Consider the following 15,865-nt stretch of genomic DNA (forward strand, 5'->3'; position numbering starts at 1 on the left):
GTTAAAGTATAGACGATGGAAATTAAAATGTCCTGTGGTGCCTCTCCTGCTCGAAGTCGTCCTATTTGATGACCTACCCCGCCTTAAGATAGTCTAAAGCAGGGAAACACTTGAATTCAGACGTCTGCATAAAAAGAGTATTAAGGGAGGTGCGTGGAAGATTTCGGTTTGTTTGAAGAGTTCTGGGAAAGTGCGGTGCATCCGTAAATAATATAAGACAACGCGACCAATTCTAGAACATTGTTCCAGAGTTTGGAGTTCTTATGAAGTAGGTATGACAAAAGAAATCAGAGGCGTAACAGCTAGGCATAGCCAGCTCATGCAAAAGTGTTAAAAACTTGGAAGAAAGAGAACATAGTTCTCAAGGAGCCATGCAGGATTAGAAAAGAGAGCCTGTTTCGAAGTCGACTCAACACGTATCTCGCGTAGGTGTCTTGAGAAGGTGATAGAGATAAGGGCACGTACAGACACAGACAGCCATATTTCCTTAGATCAATACGCGAATAGTATAGGAAATAAAATCGGTAATATTGGCAGGATGTACTCCCTGCCACATATTGCTTGTGGAGTATTTATGTGGATGTGGAATCATAGAAATTACTCAGAGCACTGTTTAATACTGACTCAGTTTACTTTTTCTTTTACAGATGAAGAGCATTTTCGTGCTGCTGGCTGTCGTGATGGCGGCTGGACAGGGCGACGGAGCCCGTATACTGGGACTGTTCGACTTCCCAGGGAAGAGCCACTTCATGATGTTCGAAGAAGTGTTGAAGGCACTGGCTGCCCGCGGTCACGAGGTCATCGTGTACAGCCACAACCCGCAAGAGAAGCCCATACCAAACTACAAGGATGTCAGCTTGGTGGGCTCTTTAAAAGGCCCTCCCGGTGGCGTCACTTCGAAGGATAAAGAGCTGGGAATAAATAACCCCTACGGTACACTAAAACTCCTCGAAGTTATCACCGTCAGGTCTTGTGAGAAGGTTCTCCAGCATCCAGCGATGCAGGCTCTGATGAAATCGAACGAGAAATTCGACCTCATTTTCACGGAGGCTTTCACGACAGACTGTATGCTGCCGTTTGTGCACAAGTTCCAGGCGCCAAACATAGCGATTTCTTCCACCCCGCTTATGCCGTGGACAGCTGATCGTTTTGGTATCCCGGACAATCCCTCTTACATACCTGTTCAGTCTGTCTCTGCTAGTGACCACATGGGATTCCTTGAGCGCCTTAGCAACACATGGTATCTGAAGTACAGCAAGTGGTTCTTCAAGACTTACATAGACACACCTACTAACCAGGCTGTCAAGAAATTTTTTGGAGACAGTCTTCCGCCTCTGAGTGAAATTGCGAAAAATACGAGTATGCTCTTCGTCAATACGAATCCAGCACTGAACCCGCCCAGACCACTTGTGCCAGCTGTCGTGGAGATTGGAGGCATACATCTGAAGCCTAAACAGAAACTGCCAGAGGTGAGTGCGTAGTGTAGTAACAAGGAACTAGTTCCACTGTCAGTACTTGAAAGACATGTCAATAGCACATCATGATTATTTCGTGTTAGATCTCTGAACGTTACAATCCGTAACATAGAGTAGAAGCCTAGGAAAGTAATCTGAACACGGCATACGATCTTTCTAGAATTCCCATTAGCATGATTTGAGTAAAGCCTTGAAACGTATGTTGATAAGGCAGAGTGGAACCTGCTACAAGTGTAGGGCTGTTTGTGTTCCATTGCAGTTTGTAAGACTAATCAAACAACTCTGCATCTCTTGGCTGCCCTTGGACTGACCAATAAAACTTCTTTAGAGATTCGGTGTTTTACATGTGACCACTTCAGCAGATGAATAGATGTGGATAGACTGAGATGGCACCAACCTCTGAGGTGTCATTCGGTGCATTGTCACTGACACTAAAGTGCTGTTAGTGGTTTATTCGAGGCACCGGAGATTTGGAGGACTTTCTTCAAAGACTTAAGTCGTCTAAGTAGCGAGATGTCATATACAAGCAGATGGTGGGTCTCAGTAACATCTAAAATGTTTCTAATCTCATACAGTACGTTTGTAACCTATCACCGTATGTCCAGGACCGCAACGCCAGCCAGATTTCATCAAGGGTTGGAACTATCCTAGTCGTGTAGTCATCGCACCGCGTTTGCACACGCTGCCATAGAAAAACTTAATGTCTGATAAGGGAAACTCCCCATCCCATCCTCCCTCAGATTTAGTGGTCGGTTGAACCACTGGATAGCCCGTCAAAAACTGAACACAGATTAAACATGGGAATTGGAAGGTGGTGTACTGAATTGTGGAAAAAAGAAGCAGAATTGAAACAGTGAACGGTATATATTAGTATATGCAACATGGAGCGACGTTAGCAGTTGTCGTGGTTGTGTGGACCCGGTGTTAGACTACGAAGGGGGAAATTTGAGTCCAAATTTCCCTTATGCCCCACTTTTCAAAAAATTATGAACTGTCCGTCCGCTCACATAGGTGTCTGTCCGCTGTACTCAAATTTGTGTCTTTGTCGTGGCGTAACGTCAGTTTGCAACAGCGATGTGTAACGAATAGACCTCCAGACGTACGTACCTTCTGTTTGTTCGGCACAGGTACCACATGTTATGCCTCTTGCTTTCCGTTTTGGAAGTTTTGACTCTTTAATTCCTTCGCTTTAACACAGTTCACACCCATTTATTTGTCGTTTTCTTTTCTGTAACAGGTCTACGCTGCATTCGCCTGTTCTAGTCATATTTACTTGTGACGGTAATGTTCTTATCACTTGGCTCATATTCTGTGACCAATATTGAGAGCAGTCTAGATGCAGCATAGACCTCTCACAGAAATGAGAAAAACAGAGAAACCGGTGCGAACTACGCTACAACGAAGGAATTCGTCAAAGCTTCCAAAACGGAATGCAAAAGGCGTAAAATGTGGTACCTGTGTAGAACAAATAGGAGGTACGTACGTGTAGAAGTCCCTTCGTTGCACACCGCTGTTGCAAACAGACGTTACGCCATGACAAATTTCAATACATCTAACAAACACGTCAATGAGCGGACGGACAGTTAATAATTACGTGAAAAAAGTGGGTTATGAGGAAGATTTGAACCTAGATCATCTCCTTTGCAGTCTAACATAAGGTCCAAACAACCACGAGACGACTCTCGTTAACGTCGTTAGGTGTTGCAAATCTTAAATTCGTACCGTTCACTGTTTCAATTTTGTTTTTTCCGAAATTCAGTACACATTCTTATTGTTTTCATGATTAATCTGTGTTCAGTTTTTGACGGGTTATCCAGTAGGCCAAATTACATTAAACTGGAGAAATGGACTGGGGGAGTCCCTGGAAGAGATTTGTCTGCATCATGAGGTGGAAGTGTAAATAACACGTTGACAACCCTATTGTGGCTTACTTGCATTACACCATTAACTTCTGTAAAGGCTTGGTTACCTGCTTCAGTATAATGGAAATGAAGGAAATGAACCCTGAGGGCTTACGTGAAGAACGAAAAACGTGGGTGACACGGGAGTGCAAAACTATGAGGGGGTCAATGGCAAATTGGAAAGAACTGCAACATCTATTCCAACGTGAAACAGTCGGAACTTACATGAACAACATATTCTTGTAGGGTATATCTGTCTTAAGTTTCGACCATTTGTTCCCACCCTGATGCAGTGCTTCAGATTGCGAAGATCTCGTATGTAATGGGAGCGCTTTGGAAATTGTGAAGGCTCACCTCATGAATCAGGAAACTCGTACACTTACTCCTAAATACGGGAGCTGTTCTGGGATCATACAGTATGGAGCAGAAACTGTGGCGTTCATATCGAGAAAAGAAAAAATTCAGGACTCTGAAGTTAAGAAACGTATAGCCTGTGAAGAAGCTAGAAAGCTTTCAAAGCAGGGCAGTCCTGGCGTTTCGTATTTCTTTTGCATCGGCCCTTAAACAGCCAGTCGCATAGTGTGATGCCTCCACACAAACTCAGACCATAAACTGGAGTATATTCTCTTGTCACTGTACCTGTGAGGCAAAAGCTGTACTTGAACCCGAAATCATTCCAAAGCCATCAACGATGGGCTTGGAACCAGTGACATAAAAGTAGATATCTTAGGTGTTGCGAAACAACTCAAGTCACTTAAGAAAGACAAGTCTTCCGGTCCAGATGGTATACCAATCAGGTTCCTTTCAGAGTATGCAGACACAATAGCGCCTTTCCTAGCGATCATATACAACCGCTCACTTGACGAAAGGTCTGTTCCTAAAGACTGGAATAAAGCACAGGGCGCACCAATATTCAAGAAAGGAAATAGGAGTAACCCATTGAATTACAGACCCATATCACTGACCTCAATTTGCAGTAGGATTTTGGGGCACATACTGTACTCGAACATTGACTCACCTTGAAGAAAATGACCTATTGATACATAACCAACACGGATTCAGAAATTATCGTTCTTGTGCAACACAGCTAGCTCTTTATTCCCATGAAGTAATGAGTGCTCTCGACAATGGATCTCAGATCGATTCCATATTCTTAGATTTCCAGAAGGCTTTTTATACCGTTCCTCACAAGCTACTGTTAATCAAATTGTGTGCATATGGAGTATTGTCTCAGTTGTTTGACTGGATTCGTGATTTCCTCTCAGAGGGGTCACATTTCATAATGACAGACGGTAAATGATCGAGTAGAACAGAAGTGATATCTGGCGTTCCGCAATCTGCTGTTACTGATTTACATAAATGATCTAGGTGATAATCTGAGCAGCCCCCTTAGATTTTTTGCAGATGACGCTGTAATTTACCGTCTAGTAAAATCATCAGACGATCAATTCCAATTACAAAATGATCGAGAGAGAATTTCTGTATGGTGCAAAAAGTGGCAACTGGCAGTAAACAAAGAAAAGTGAGAGGTCATCCACATGGGTACTAAAATCTGCTAAATTTTGGGTATACCATAAATCGCACAAATCTAAAGGCTGTCAATTCGACTAAATACCTAGGAGTTACAATTACGAGCAACTTAATTTGGAAAGACCACATAGATAATATTGTGGGGAAGGCGAAACAGACTGAGCTTTGTTGGCAGAACACTTAGAAGATGCGACAAACCCACTAAAGAGACAGCCTACATTACACTTGTCCGTCCTCCTCTGCTGGAATACTGCTGCGCGGTATGAGATCCTTACCAGGTTGGATTGACGGAGGACATCGAAAAAGTGCAAAGAAGGGCAGCTCGTTTCGTGTTATCGCGCAATGATACGTGAGTTGGGGTGGCAGTCAGTGAAACAAAGGCGTTTTTCTTTGCGGCTATTTACGAAATTTCAATCACCAACTTTCTCTTCCGAATGCGAAAATATTTTGTTGCCACCCATCTACGTAGGGAGAAATAATCATCATAATAAAATAAGAGGAATCAGAGCTCGAACGGAAAGATTTAGGTGTTCCTTTTTCCCACGCGCCATTCGAGAGTGGAATGGTAGAGTAGTAGTATGAAAATGGTTCGATGAACCCTCTGCCGGGCACTTAAGTGTGAATTGCAGAGTAACCATGTAGATGTAGAACCTCAGCCACATACTACTGCACAACATCAGAAGCCCACTAAGCTGCGCCCCCCCCCCCCCCCCCTACGTATGCAAGTAACTCCTACCATAAGTAAGAAAAAACGTCACACAGTCGTTTCGAAATCAAAATGGCAGCAAAACACTTGGAGCAGCGAGCACTCTCCCTTACTTTCATGTTCTACATAACCTTTCAGGTAAATTACCAACGCCGATGGAGGGCGGCAAGGAGAGCCATCGCTAAGCAGTCTCTCCCATTAAGGTTCCACGATTGCAATGGAACTTAAATGGCTACCGACTGCATTTTCAAGAATTACATGTCCTGTCCGCGGAGAGACTATTCTGCTTCTGCTTATGAGGAACTCATTTTCAAGTAACTGACACCTCCATTAAGGTGGCTACCACCCCTACAGGATCGACTATGTTACTCGGGATAGGGCCAATGGTGCAGTGATAGTTTCCTTCGATAACCGATGGAACTTCTCTGTCTCTCTTACCGCAATCACACAGCTGCAGTGGGTGTTCTCACACTAGTTAAGATCAATGTGTTATTTATACTTCTACCTCATGATGCAGATAGAACTTTTCCAGGCACTCCCCCAGTCCATTTCCCCTCATGAGGGACTTCAGTGCACAAAATGGGCTGTGGAGGTCAGCTACCACTTTCTCCAGGGATTGAATTATATAGCACATCACCCATTCAGAGAATATCTGCCTCCTGAGCTCAGGTCAGATGACACTTTCCTACAGCTGCAGTGGCATCTTCAGGCATTGACATTTGTTGTCTCCCTAGCTACTGAAGACTCAGTTCAGTGGGAAGTTCACACATATTTGCATTACAGTGACCGCTTTCCGGTGTGGTTTCGTCTACTGACTAGGATCGTGGTCGACAGGCGACCATGAAGATGGCTGCTTCAAAGGGCAAACTAGTTGCAATACAGTCAGCAGACCATCTTCATACAACAAAACTGTGCCCAGAAGATGGACCATACCACTTGTGTGATTAAACGAGCTGCTGCAGATTCCATTCCACGGTCTAGTAACCATCTCAGACGACGGCATCCCTCTTGATGAAAAGACAGATGTTGCTCGGCAATTGGAGCCAGATGCGCTGCTTTGCGAAAATACCGTCCAACTACTGAAACCATCCAACTACTGAAAAGCTTAGTCCCTTCAGTCTGCGAGAGCACAAGCCAGGCGAGCGATAAAAGAACGGAACTGAAACTCCTAGAAGGAATTATAGACTTCAGTAATTGATCCAGTTACACAGAACAGGTACGATGCTCAATAAGGTGGATTGCAGACAATGTCATCGCATCTCCCCTTATGGCCTTGTTGAGAAATGGCTCTCGATGGACAGGTCTAAAAACATGGCTTAGGTTCAACTGAATACCTTTTTACTGGCACTGCGTCTCAGACAATCTCCTGCATTCCACGTGTTCTGTAGGACTGAGTAAATCAGGAGGCTCCTATTGTAACCAGGTGGTCTACAATCTTCTTTCCTCCATCTGTGAATTGTAGTCAGCTCTGTCTGGCCGAACACGCTGCTCCACGACCGGATCACAATTACGCCATGCTCCATCTGTGCCCTGGAGCCAAAGGGAACATCCTTTTTTTGTGTCAATCATGTCTGATTTGATGGACAATATCCCACGCCTTGGAAGGAGGCAGTATTAATTCCATTACGGATAACAGGCAATTATCGTACCGACCCTAACAGCTGCCGAAGTGCAGCTCTTACCAGTTGTGTAGGTAAACCTCTTGAGCACATAGTGAACCGCTGCCTGGTCTGGCTCGTCGAATCTCGGTCACCTGTACCGCTCCCAGTGCAGTCTCAGGGGCTACAATTTTGCCCTTGGCAACTTAATTCTACTGGAGAGCCGGCTGCGGTGGCCGTGCGGTTCTAGGCGCTTCAGTCCGGAACCGCGGGACTGCTACGGTCACAGGTTCGAATCCTGCCTCGGGCATGGATGTGTGTGATGTCCTTTGGTTAGTTAGGTTTAAGTAGTTCTAAGTTCTAGGGGACTGATGACCTCAGATGTTAAGTCCCATAGTGCTCAGAGCCATTTCTACTGGAGATGGCGATACAGGATTCCTTCTTACGCCGAAACAATTTTTGATGGTGTGTTTTTTGAAGATGAAAAAAGCGTAAGACATCACTTAGAGGTAAAAAATTTTCTTCGCGAACTTCTTGAATGAGGACTATGGATGTCTCCCGAATCTCATACCATCCTTCCTCGAGGACTGGTCCTTTAGACGCTGCGTTGGTGATGTCTTGTCTGATTGCTAAGGAATACTGCAAGGCAGTGTACTTAGTGTCACGCTGTTTCCAATTGCTATCAATGACATCACTTCCATAGTCAAGAGTCCTGTTAAATGCTCTTAATTTGTGGGTGACGTCGCAATGTTCTCTTCCTCTGATCTTAAGTCAACGGGGCAACTACAGCTGACCACCAGGAGGCTGGAAGCTTGGGCCAATAAAACTAGTTTCAGGTTCACACGAGAGAAGATTACGCGCGTCAATTTTAACTGTGCTCGTCCAAGTTTTAACCAAACAGAGCTCACAATGAGGGACAATATTTTACATTTCAAGGAGACTGTACTGTTTAAACCTACTATTTGACTAAACATTAACCCAGCTTCCGTGTATAATGAGTTGCGAACAAAAGGGCTTCAAATCATTTAAAAATATTCAATGTCCCAGGGAACGGCGCCTCGTTAAGGCTTGACAGGCCCTGAAAATCTCACCTTTTCCTCTGTCATTAGTATGTATTATGGCTGTCCATATCAACTTTGAGCGGTTGTTAAGGCCGCTGCACCATGTGCGCAAGCCAATAGGAATATGTGCTGCTGTCTCAAAGATCTGGATATAACAGATCTCGGAACACACGGCCAAGGATGGAACAAACTGCCGCCTTGGTGTCTCCAGAGGCCGAATGTGATTTTAAGCTTGATGCAATAAAACAAAACTTGTACTCCAGACTATGTTTTAAAATTGTTTTCTTCAATTTTAAGTGTTTAAAACAGTTGTACCCTTGTTTACATGGTAGATGTAGCAACAGAATGTCCTCGGTTGTTCAGCTGTTTTTCCTGATAAGGTTTCCAAATGCGTTTTCGAGCACAATATACAGATTACGATGCGGAGTTACATGGCATTATGACTGCACTGGAATGATTCACAGGAATCTCAGCAAAAGGTTTCTCGTATTTTATGACAAGCAGTCCACAGAGTATCCCGTAGACCAGTTAATTCAGCTCATCCATGACATCTTACAGTAGATCTAACACCGTGACAAAGAGATGGTCTTTTGGTGACTACCTGGAAAAATCGGGATTCAGGGAAACGACATAGCTGATAAAGTAACCAAAGCAGCACGTGCCATCGCCTTCACACCGTCATCTCATTATCTGACAGGTGAATAATGCGTCAGTGGGAAAATGAATTGTTGTGGATAGCGAAAAAAAATGCTGTCAGTCAGGCCGACCACACAAGAATGGCTGACGACATTCCAACCTCACTGATTGAAGAAAGTGTTGGTCAACAGACTACGCGTAGGACGATAGCCTTGTAACACAATAGCCCAGGAGGCTCTACCATTCTGAAGTTTGTGGTGTGCCATTTGCATTTGAACGTTGAGTCGGGCGAGTCGTTAAACTCGATCTATTAACGCTCGCTTATCTTTGCCGATCGATATAGCGAATTTCTTTGGTCTGCCGAAACGGGGCAGGGCAAGCAGTTCTGAAAGATGGGGCGCCGGGCCCACCTTCGTTGCCCATGCGGAATCTGTATAAGTGTGATCTGTATAGTGAGCAAAAGCTGAATACTTAACGTGTCTTCAGAATGTGAATATTTTCTCCATTGCCAGAAGGTTCCAACACTTCTTGTGTGGCTCGAAGTGACTTCTGACTTTGGCTTAAAATGCTCTGGCCTTACCAGTGGACGAGTTTCAACAGTGCAAAAGAGTATAACTGTATTTGCGCCGTCTAATTCTGTTTCTCGTTCACCGTTCACTGCCTGCATCCATGTACCAGTTAAAAGTTTCGGTTGTTCTACTGTTAAAGACTCAATATTTTCCTTGTATCTAATAGTGGATTTATCTGTTGTAGCGAAGTGTCGAACGAAATTTATATTGCAGTTTTGTGAGGGCGCCAGAGAAGTCGCCTAGGCCCGACACAATGGGTGTCGAAATCCGTGAGGGACTGGTGGTCGGTATTTATGTATTTGCTCGTTTTAATTTTGGTGTTAAATAGCTATAGCCGTGAGTAATTGTGCGCCCTAAGGTCATTTCATGATTGGTGTTAATGAAGCTTTAAAAAATATTAAAAATTTGTTGTCATATTGAGAGATCTAGCTGTAATTACTCAGCAGTATGTAATGTGATAAATTACTTATGAAATCAGCTTATTGTGCATTTAATGAAAATTCAAACCAATATAATTATTGCCCTTTTAGTACCCTCTGCTTTTGGTAATTTGACGGTGACTACGCATTAGTCACTGGTGAGGTTGTCGAAGTACTGTTCAAACTACCTTAAGGAAAATTTTATTAGAAGTTATTATTGTCATTTTGCTGTTTTCTTACATTCTACAGTTTTAGGACGACTACTCATTAGCATTTAAGCTGATAAGTTATTGCTGAAGTTCCTGAAGTACTACACACATCAAAAGTTTTGCATCACCCCAGTTCCCAGAAGTAATGAAGATAGACGTTGACTGTAGATATTGTATCACACAGTCTGTTTCACTGTTGAGAGATGTCGCGAAACCCGCCCAAAGATGCAAACAACCTTGTCATGAGCAGCTCCCATTAGACGGAAGGAGTCAGTCAATCAGTTCCAGTCATTCCACCAGGAAGGAGGTACACGGCTCGTGTTTTCTGTAGTTCAACCATGCCTAGACGGTCAATACCGCGGTTCGAACGGGTCCGCATTGTTACTTTGTGCCAGGAAGGGCTCTAAAGAAAGGTGTCCAGGCGTCTCGGAGTAAACCGAAGCAGTATTGTTTGGACGTGGAGGAGATTCAGAGACAGGAACTGTCGGTGACATGCCTCGCTCAGGCCGCCTAAGGGCTGCTCCTGCAGTGGATGACCGCTGCCTACGGATTATGGCTCGGAGGAACCCTGACAGCAACACCACCACGTTGAATAAAGCTTTTGTGCAGCCACAGGACGTCGTGTTAAGACTCAAACTGTGCACAATATGCTGCATGATGCGTAACTTCAGTCCCGACGTCCGTGGCGAGGTCCATCTTTGCAACCACACCATGCTGCGCGGTACAGATGGGCCCAACAACATGCCGAATCCACCGCTCTGGATTGGCGTCACGTTCTCTTCACCGATGAGTGTCACATATGCCTTCAACCAGACAATCGTCGGAGACGTGTTTGGAGGCAACCCGGTCAGGCTGAACGCCTTAGACACACTGTCCAGCGAGTGCATCAAGGTGGAGGTTCCCTGTTGTTTTGGGGTGCCATTATGTGGGGCCGACGTACGGCGCTGGTGGTCATGGAAGGCGCCGTAACGGCTGTACGATACGTGCATGCCATCCTCCGACCGATCTTGTGAATGACTTCCTTCAGGATAACGACATGGCTCGACTAGTGGCCAGCATGTTCTCCAGACTTGAATCATATCGAACATGCCTGCGATAGATTGAAAAGGGCTGTTTATGGACGACGTGACCCACCAACCACTCAGAGGGATCTACGCCGTATAGCCGTCGAGGAATGGGACAGTCTGGACCAACACTGTCTTGATGGACTTGTGTATAGTATGCCACGACGAATACAGGCATGCATCAATGCATCAATGCAAGAGGACGTGCTACTGGATATTAGAGGTACCGGTGTGTACAGCAAGCTGGACCACTACTTCTGAAGGAATCGCTGTATGGTGGTACAACATGCAATGTGTGGTTTCCATGCGCAATAAAAAGGACGGAAATGTTTATGTTGATCTCTATTCAAATTTTCTGTACAGGTTCCGGAACTCTCGTAACAGAGGTGGTGCAAAACTGATTTTTATATGTGCAATTAACTTGCATTTAAAGAAAATTTTCGTGAAACTTGTTACTGTCTTTGGGCTGTGCTACATTAGAAACTGAAATAATTCATTACTTGTGTTCTCCTGGATTTTGTCTTGGGACGAAGACCTTAATTTGAAGTACAAGGAGTTCACCCTGATATTCCTGTTAAATAAAAAATTATGCCTAGCACGTACCACTTTCCAGACTACACCCCCCCCCCCCCCCCCCCAATACTATATCAAGAATATTTTGATTTGACTAGCTGTCCACACACACACACACACACACACACACACACACACACACACACACACACACACACACACACACACACACAGGACTGGCATGTGGCATGTTCACTTTTCGTTAGGATGCTGTGCTGATGACCATAACGTTGACAACCCCGTAGCCAAAAATGATCAAGTTTCAGGTAACAGGGGTAAATTACAGGGAGCTAAAGATTATTTACAACTTGTGCAGAAACTAGACGGCAGTTAAGAGTTGAAAGGCATGAAAGGGAAGCAGTGTTTAAGAAGGAATGAGACACGGTTGTAGCCTATCCTCGATGTTACTCAGTCCGTACATTGAGCAAACAGTGAAGGGAACTGAAGAAAAATTTGGAGAAGGAATCAAAATTCAGGGAGAGGAAATAAAAACTTTGAGGTTTGTCAATGACACTGTAATTCTGGCAGACTGCAAAGGACTTGGACTGTAGGCTTATTTTGCTCTTTGGGCAGTAAAATAACTGATGAAGATGAAAGAATATAAAAGGCAGAATTACAATCACTAGAAAAACGTTTGTGAAGAAGAGAAATTTAACATCGAACATAAATACAAGGTCGTGTTCCAGACAAATATCTTCAGAGCACCTAATGTTAGGAAGCTTCTTCTGAAGATATTTATCTCGAACACGACCTTGTACGGAAGTGAAACGTCAGCGTGAGCAGTCCAGACAAGAAGAAAATATAAGCTTTTGAAAAGTGGTGCTACAGAAGAATGCAGAAGATTGGGTGAATAGATCGAGTGACAAATGATGCGGTATTAAAGCGATATGGAGAGAGAAGAAATGCGTGGCACAACGTGACTAAAAGTGGCTAACAGGACACGTGCTGAGACATCAGTCACCAATTTAGTAATGTAAGGTAGTTTGGTTGATAAAAATTGTAAAAGGGGACAGAATGAATACATTAAAGAGGTTCAAATGAGTGTAGTTTGCAGTAGTTACTCGGAGAAGACGCTTGGAGAGGATTGAATAGCATGGGGAGCTGCGTCAGATCCGTATTTAGATTGAAACCCACAACCACCACTCATTAACTGGTTTTCTTCTAAAATAACAGTATTCTCTCTTGTTGATGGGATAACATAGATAACCAAAACAGAAAAATGAAGCAGAAGCTCGCATTAAAAGCTATTAAGCACCAATTAAACCATTGCATCACGGCAGCGATGATACATGATTCGGACTGGTGTTAGCGCTGTTCTACAGTCTGAGTCAAAAAGTGATATACAATGTCTAAAATATGTTCAAAATTAAAAATTAACTGAGATTCTATTAGGACATCACTGTCAGATGGAACTATATACAGTATCACACAAATTTCGACTTCGGACAGTTATAGGGTGCCTGACTGGGACAGACGGCAAGTGGAAAATTTTTCCTGTCATTTAATCGTCTGTCATTCGCTTCAACAGCCTATGCCTTTAAACAGCGCAAGGACCCGTCGGCATTGTGGAAGTTTTCAGGCAAGTGGAGTGCTATCTCAGCTCCAGTATTCAAGGCCGACTACTTACTCTTGACGTCAGTCCGGAATGTTCGCGTCGGTCACAGGACGCCTGCGGCTAGACGTGTGTAACAAGCAGTTAAGTCTTTGATTTTTTGGAAACATGCTGTCCACTGTGGACTTACACTTAGATCAATGAAGTTTGTTAATCACTTTCCTTTTACCTTCTTGTGTGTTTGGTATTTATTACCCTATTTTTAACGACGGTCGAATTTGGTGCAGTGAGCAAGGCGTCAGACTCATCGAAAGAGGCGGGGTTCAGATCCATGACCGGACGTCCTAATGAAAGTTTTTTCGGGATTTTTCGTGTACTGCCGAATTTCCCCCTTTACATCTTTGAACCACTGCAATCGCTCTGTATCTAATGGTCACATTATCGACAGGATAATAAACAATGCGTCTCCTCCTTATTAAGGCTTTAATCTTGGAGAAGTCGGGCATACTGATGGATAACATTTCATCTGGATACCCAAACAATCTGTATTCATCAGTCGCTTTCTGACTCTGTAAACTGTCTCTGCATAAGCTGTCGTCTTTAGCGATAATTTTGCGTTACGGTAGTAAGACGACCTCTTTAGCATCATGTATTTTTATCTATAATGTAGGGTCTTACCAAGTAATTGCACAAAGAACTCGTATACTGGTGTATTCCAGTGGCCAGGGTTTTGTGTGCAAACACTGACACTGCTGTAAAAGATTGTGCTTCATTTATCAAAGAGAAACGCCATTAAAATAGCACTCCCCTTCATCGCTTCTGCTGCTCCAAATTTACGCAGAATTCCAAGCTTTCAGCAGATATCCTTAACACACAGAGGAATAAAGGTGTTATATACATATGGGTCCGGAAACGCTTTATTTCCGTGTTAATCCTTTTCTAATTGTCTCTCTCGTCACATTAATCATGGGAGACTCAAAGAAGCCCAGCATACCAGTACCACCTGAAACTTTTCATATAAAGAATGTTTCGCAGGAAACTTCCTACGCAAAAAGAATTCAAGAAAGGAATAAAGGACAAGAGTTCAACGTGCCATCGACAGCGGGGCCGTTAGAGATGGAACACAAGCTCCGATTACGAAAGAGTAGGTACTGAAATGGGCATTGTCTTTTTCAAAGACTATCCGGACATTAGCCTGGAGCGATTTAAGGAAATCACGGAAAACGTAAATCTGGATGCCCGGATGGAGACTTGAACCGTAGTCCTTTAGATTCCTTGGCCTCCACGTTCTTCGGTCCTAAACATACTGGACTTCTATTTGCAGCGGAATTTGAAAGCTATTGTGACCGGAAGCCGGTAAAAAATGTAGTCTTCGTGCCTGTATTGAGCCGGCTGGAGTTGCCGTGCGGTTCTAGGCGCTTCAGTCTGCAGCCGAGCGACCGCTACGGTCGCAGGTTCGAATCCTGCCTCTGGCATGGATGTGTGTGATGTCCTTAGGTTAGTTAGGTTTAATTAGTTCTAAGTTCTAGGCGACTGATGACCTCAGAAGTTAAGTCCCACAGTGCTCAGAGCCATTTGAACCATCAAATGTCTTATTTAGATAAAATGCCCGAAAATAATAGTGCTCTGCTACACGAAGATTATATCGATGACAAATGAAAAACGCTAGTTTGCTTTTGTTCTACAGTATTACTTCTATTGTGTTAACCGGTTTTCGGCTTAAAAGGCCGTCTTCAGACATTTACTTACTATGGTCGCCAAAGAAATCAGTGTTTGTAAACGACAGTGGAAAAGGTGTTACACATCTAGATTGAAGCAGAAACGTAGAGTAAATAACGTTTTTGACAGTGTTACGGTAATGCAATGTAAAAGCAAAAAGTTGAAGCACAGATAAATGTAAACAGAGCAAACAAGAAAACATTAACACTACACACAAAATTGTCTACGTAACAGTCTGCCTTAAATAAATGAAAAAAGTAAAATAAAAATGCTACTTGATGAGACAAGTTAAAGAGGTATTAAACATAAGTAATAAAAACACCAGTTAAAGGAAGACTTAACAGTTGTAACTAGTCAATATGGATTACATAGACAATTTCGAAAAAACTCAATGAATACAGGAAAATGGGAATATGTGGAAACACAATGTGGGTATCAATGAAGAACGGAGAGCGTTATGTGAAGTTTAGGGGAAGGGAAGTACTAAGCCGTGTATGGTCATTTAAGATTAGATATGGATTGTGAACTAGATGTTTTTTAATTTCCAGGGCTTCTCGCGAGTTGAATTTTTGGAGTTTGTTTGCTAAGTGAAGGACATAGGACTCTGGATTGTAGTTGTAGCATTCACTCAGCAAACGCTCAGAAAATACAGAGTAAGAATTCTGCAACCTCCAGCTGCGTTCATGTTCAGCCAGCCTTGTTGCTATGTCTCTACCATGCTAACAAATGTGAAACTTGCCAGAGTCAGAACAGGTAATTCTGCATAACCCACTGTTGTCTAATGACTGGATCTTACTTTGGTATTCAGAATACGCTGGGTTGTGGTGTTCTTAACATAGGAGAGCCTATACTT

At 43.5% G+C, this 15,865-nt stretch overlaps 1 protein-coding gene across 1 annotated transcript in view; it reads left to right on the forward strand.

The window, feature by feature from the left end:
* The window catches only part of LOC126260263 (UDP-glucosyltransferase 2-like), a 159,259-nt gene that overhangs the window by 76,195 nt on the left and 67,199 nt on the right, over positions 1–15,865 (forward strand). Inside the window, exon 2 of the mRNA XM_049957592.1 lies at positions 648–1,469. Within this exon, the coding sequence (XP_049813549.1) occupies positions 648–1,469 (822 nt within the window). The remainder of the gene's footprint in view (positions 1–647; positions 1,470–15,865) is intronic.

This window comes from Schistocerca nitens, chromosome 5 (assembly GCF_023898315.1).
Source record: "Schistocerca nitens isolate TAMUIC-IGC-003100 chromosome 5, iqSchNite1.1, whole genome shotgun sequence".
NCBI classification, from domain to species: Eukaryota; Metazoa; Arthropoda; class Insecta; order Orthoptera; family Acrididae; genus Schistocerca; species Schistocerca nitens.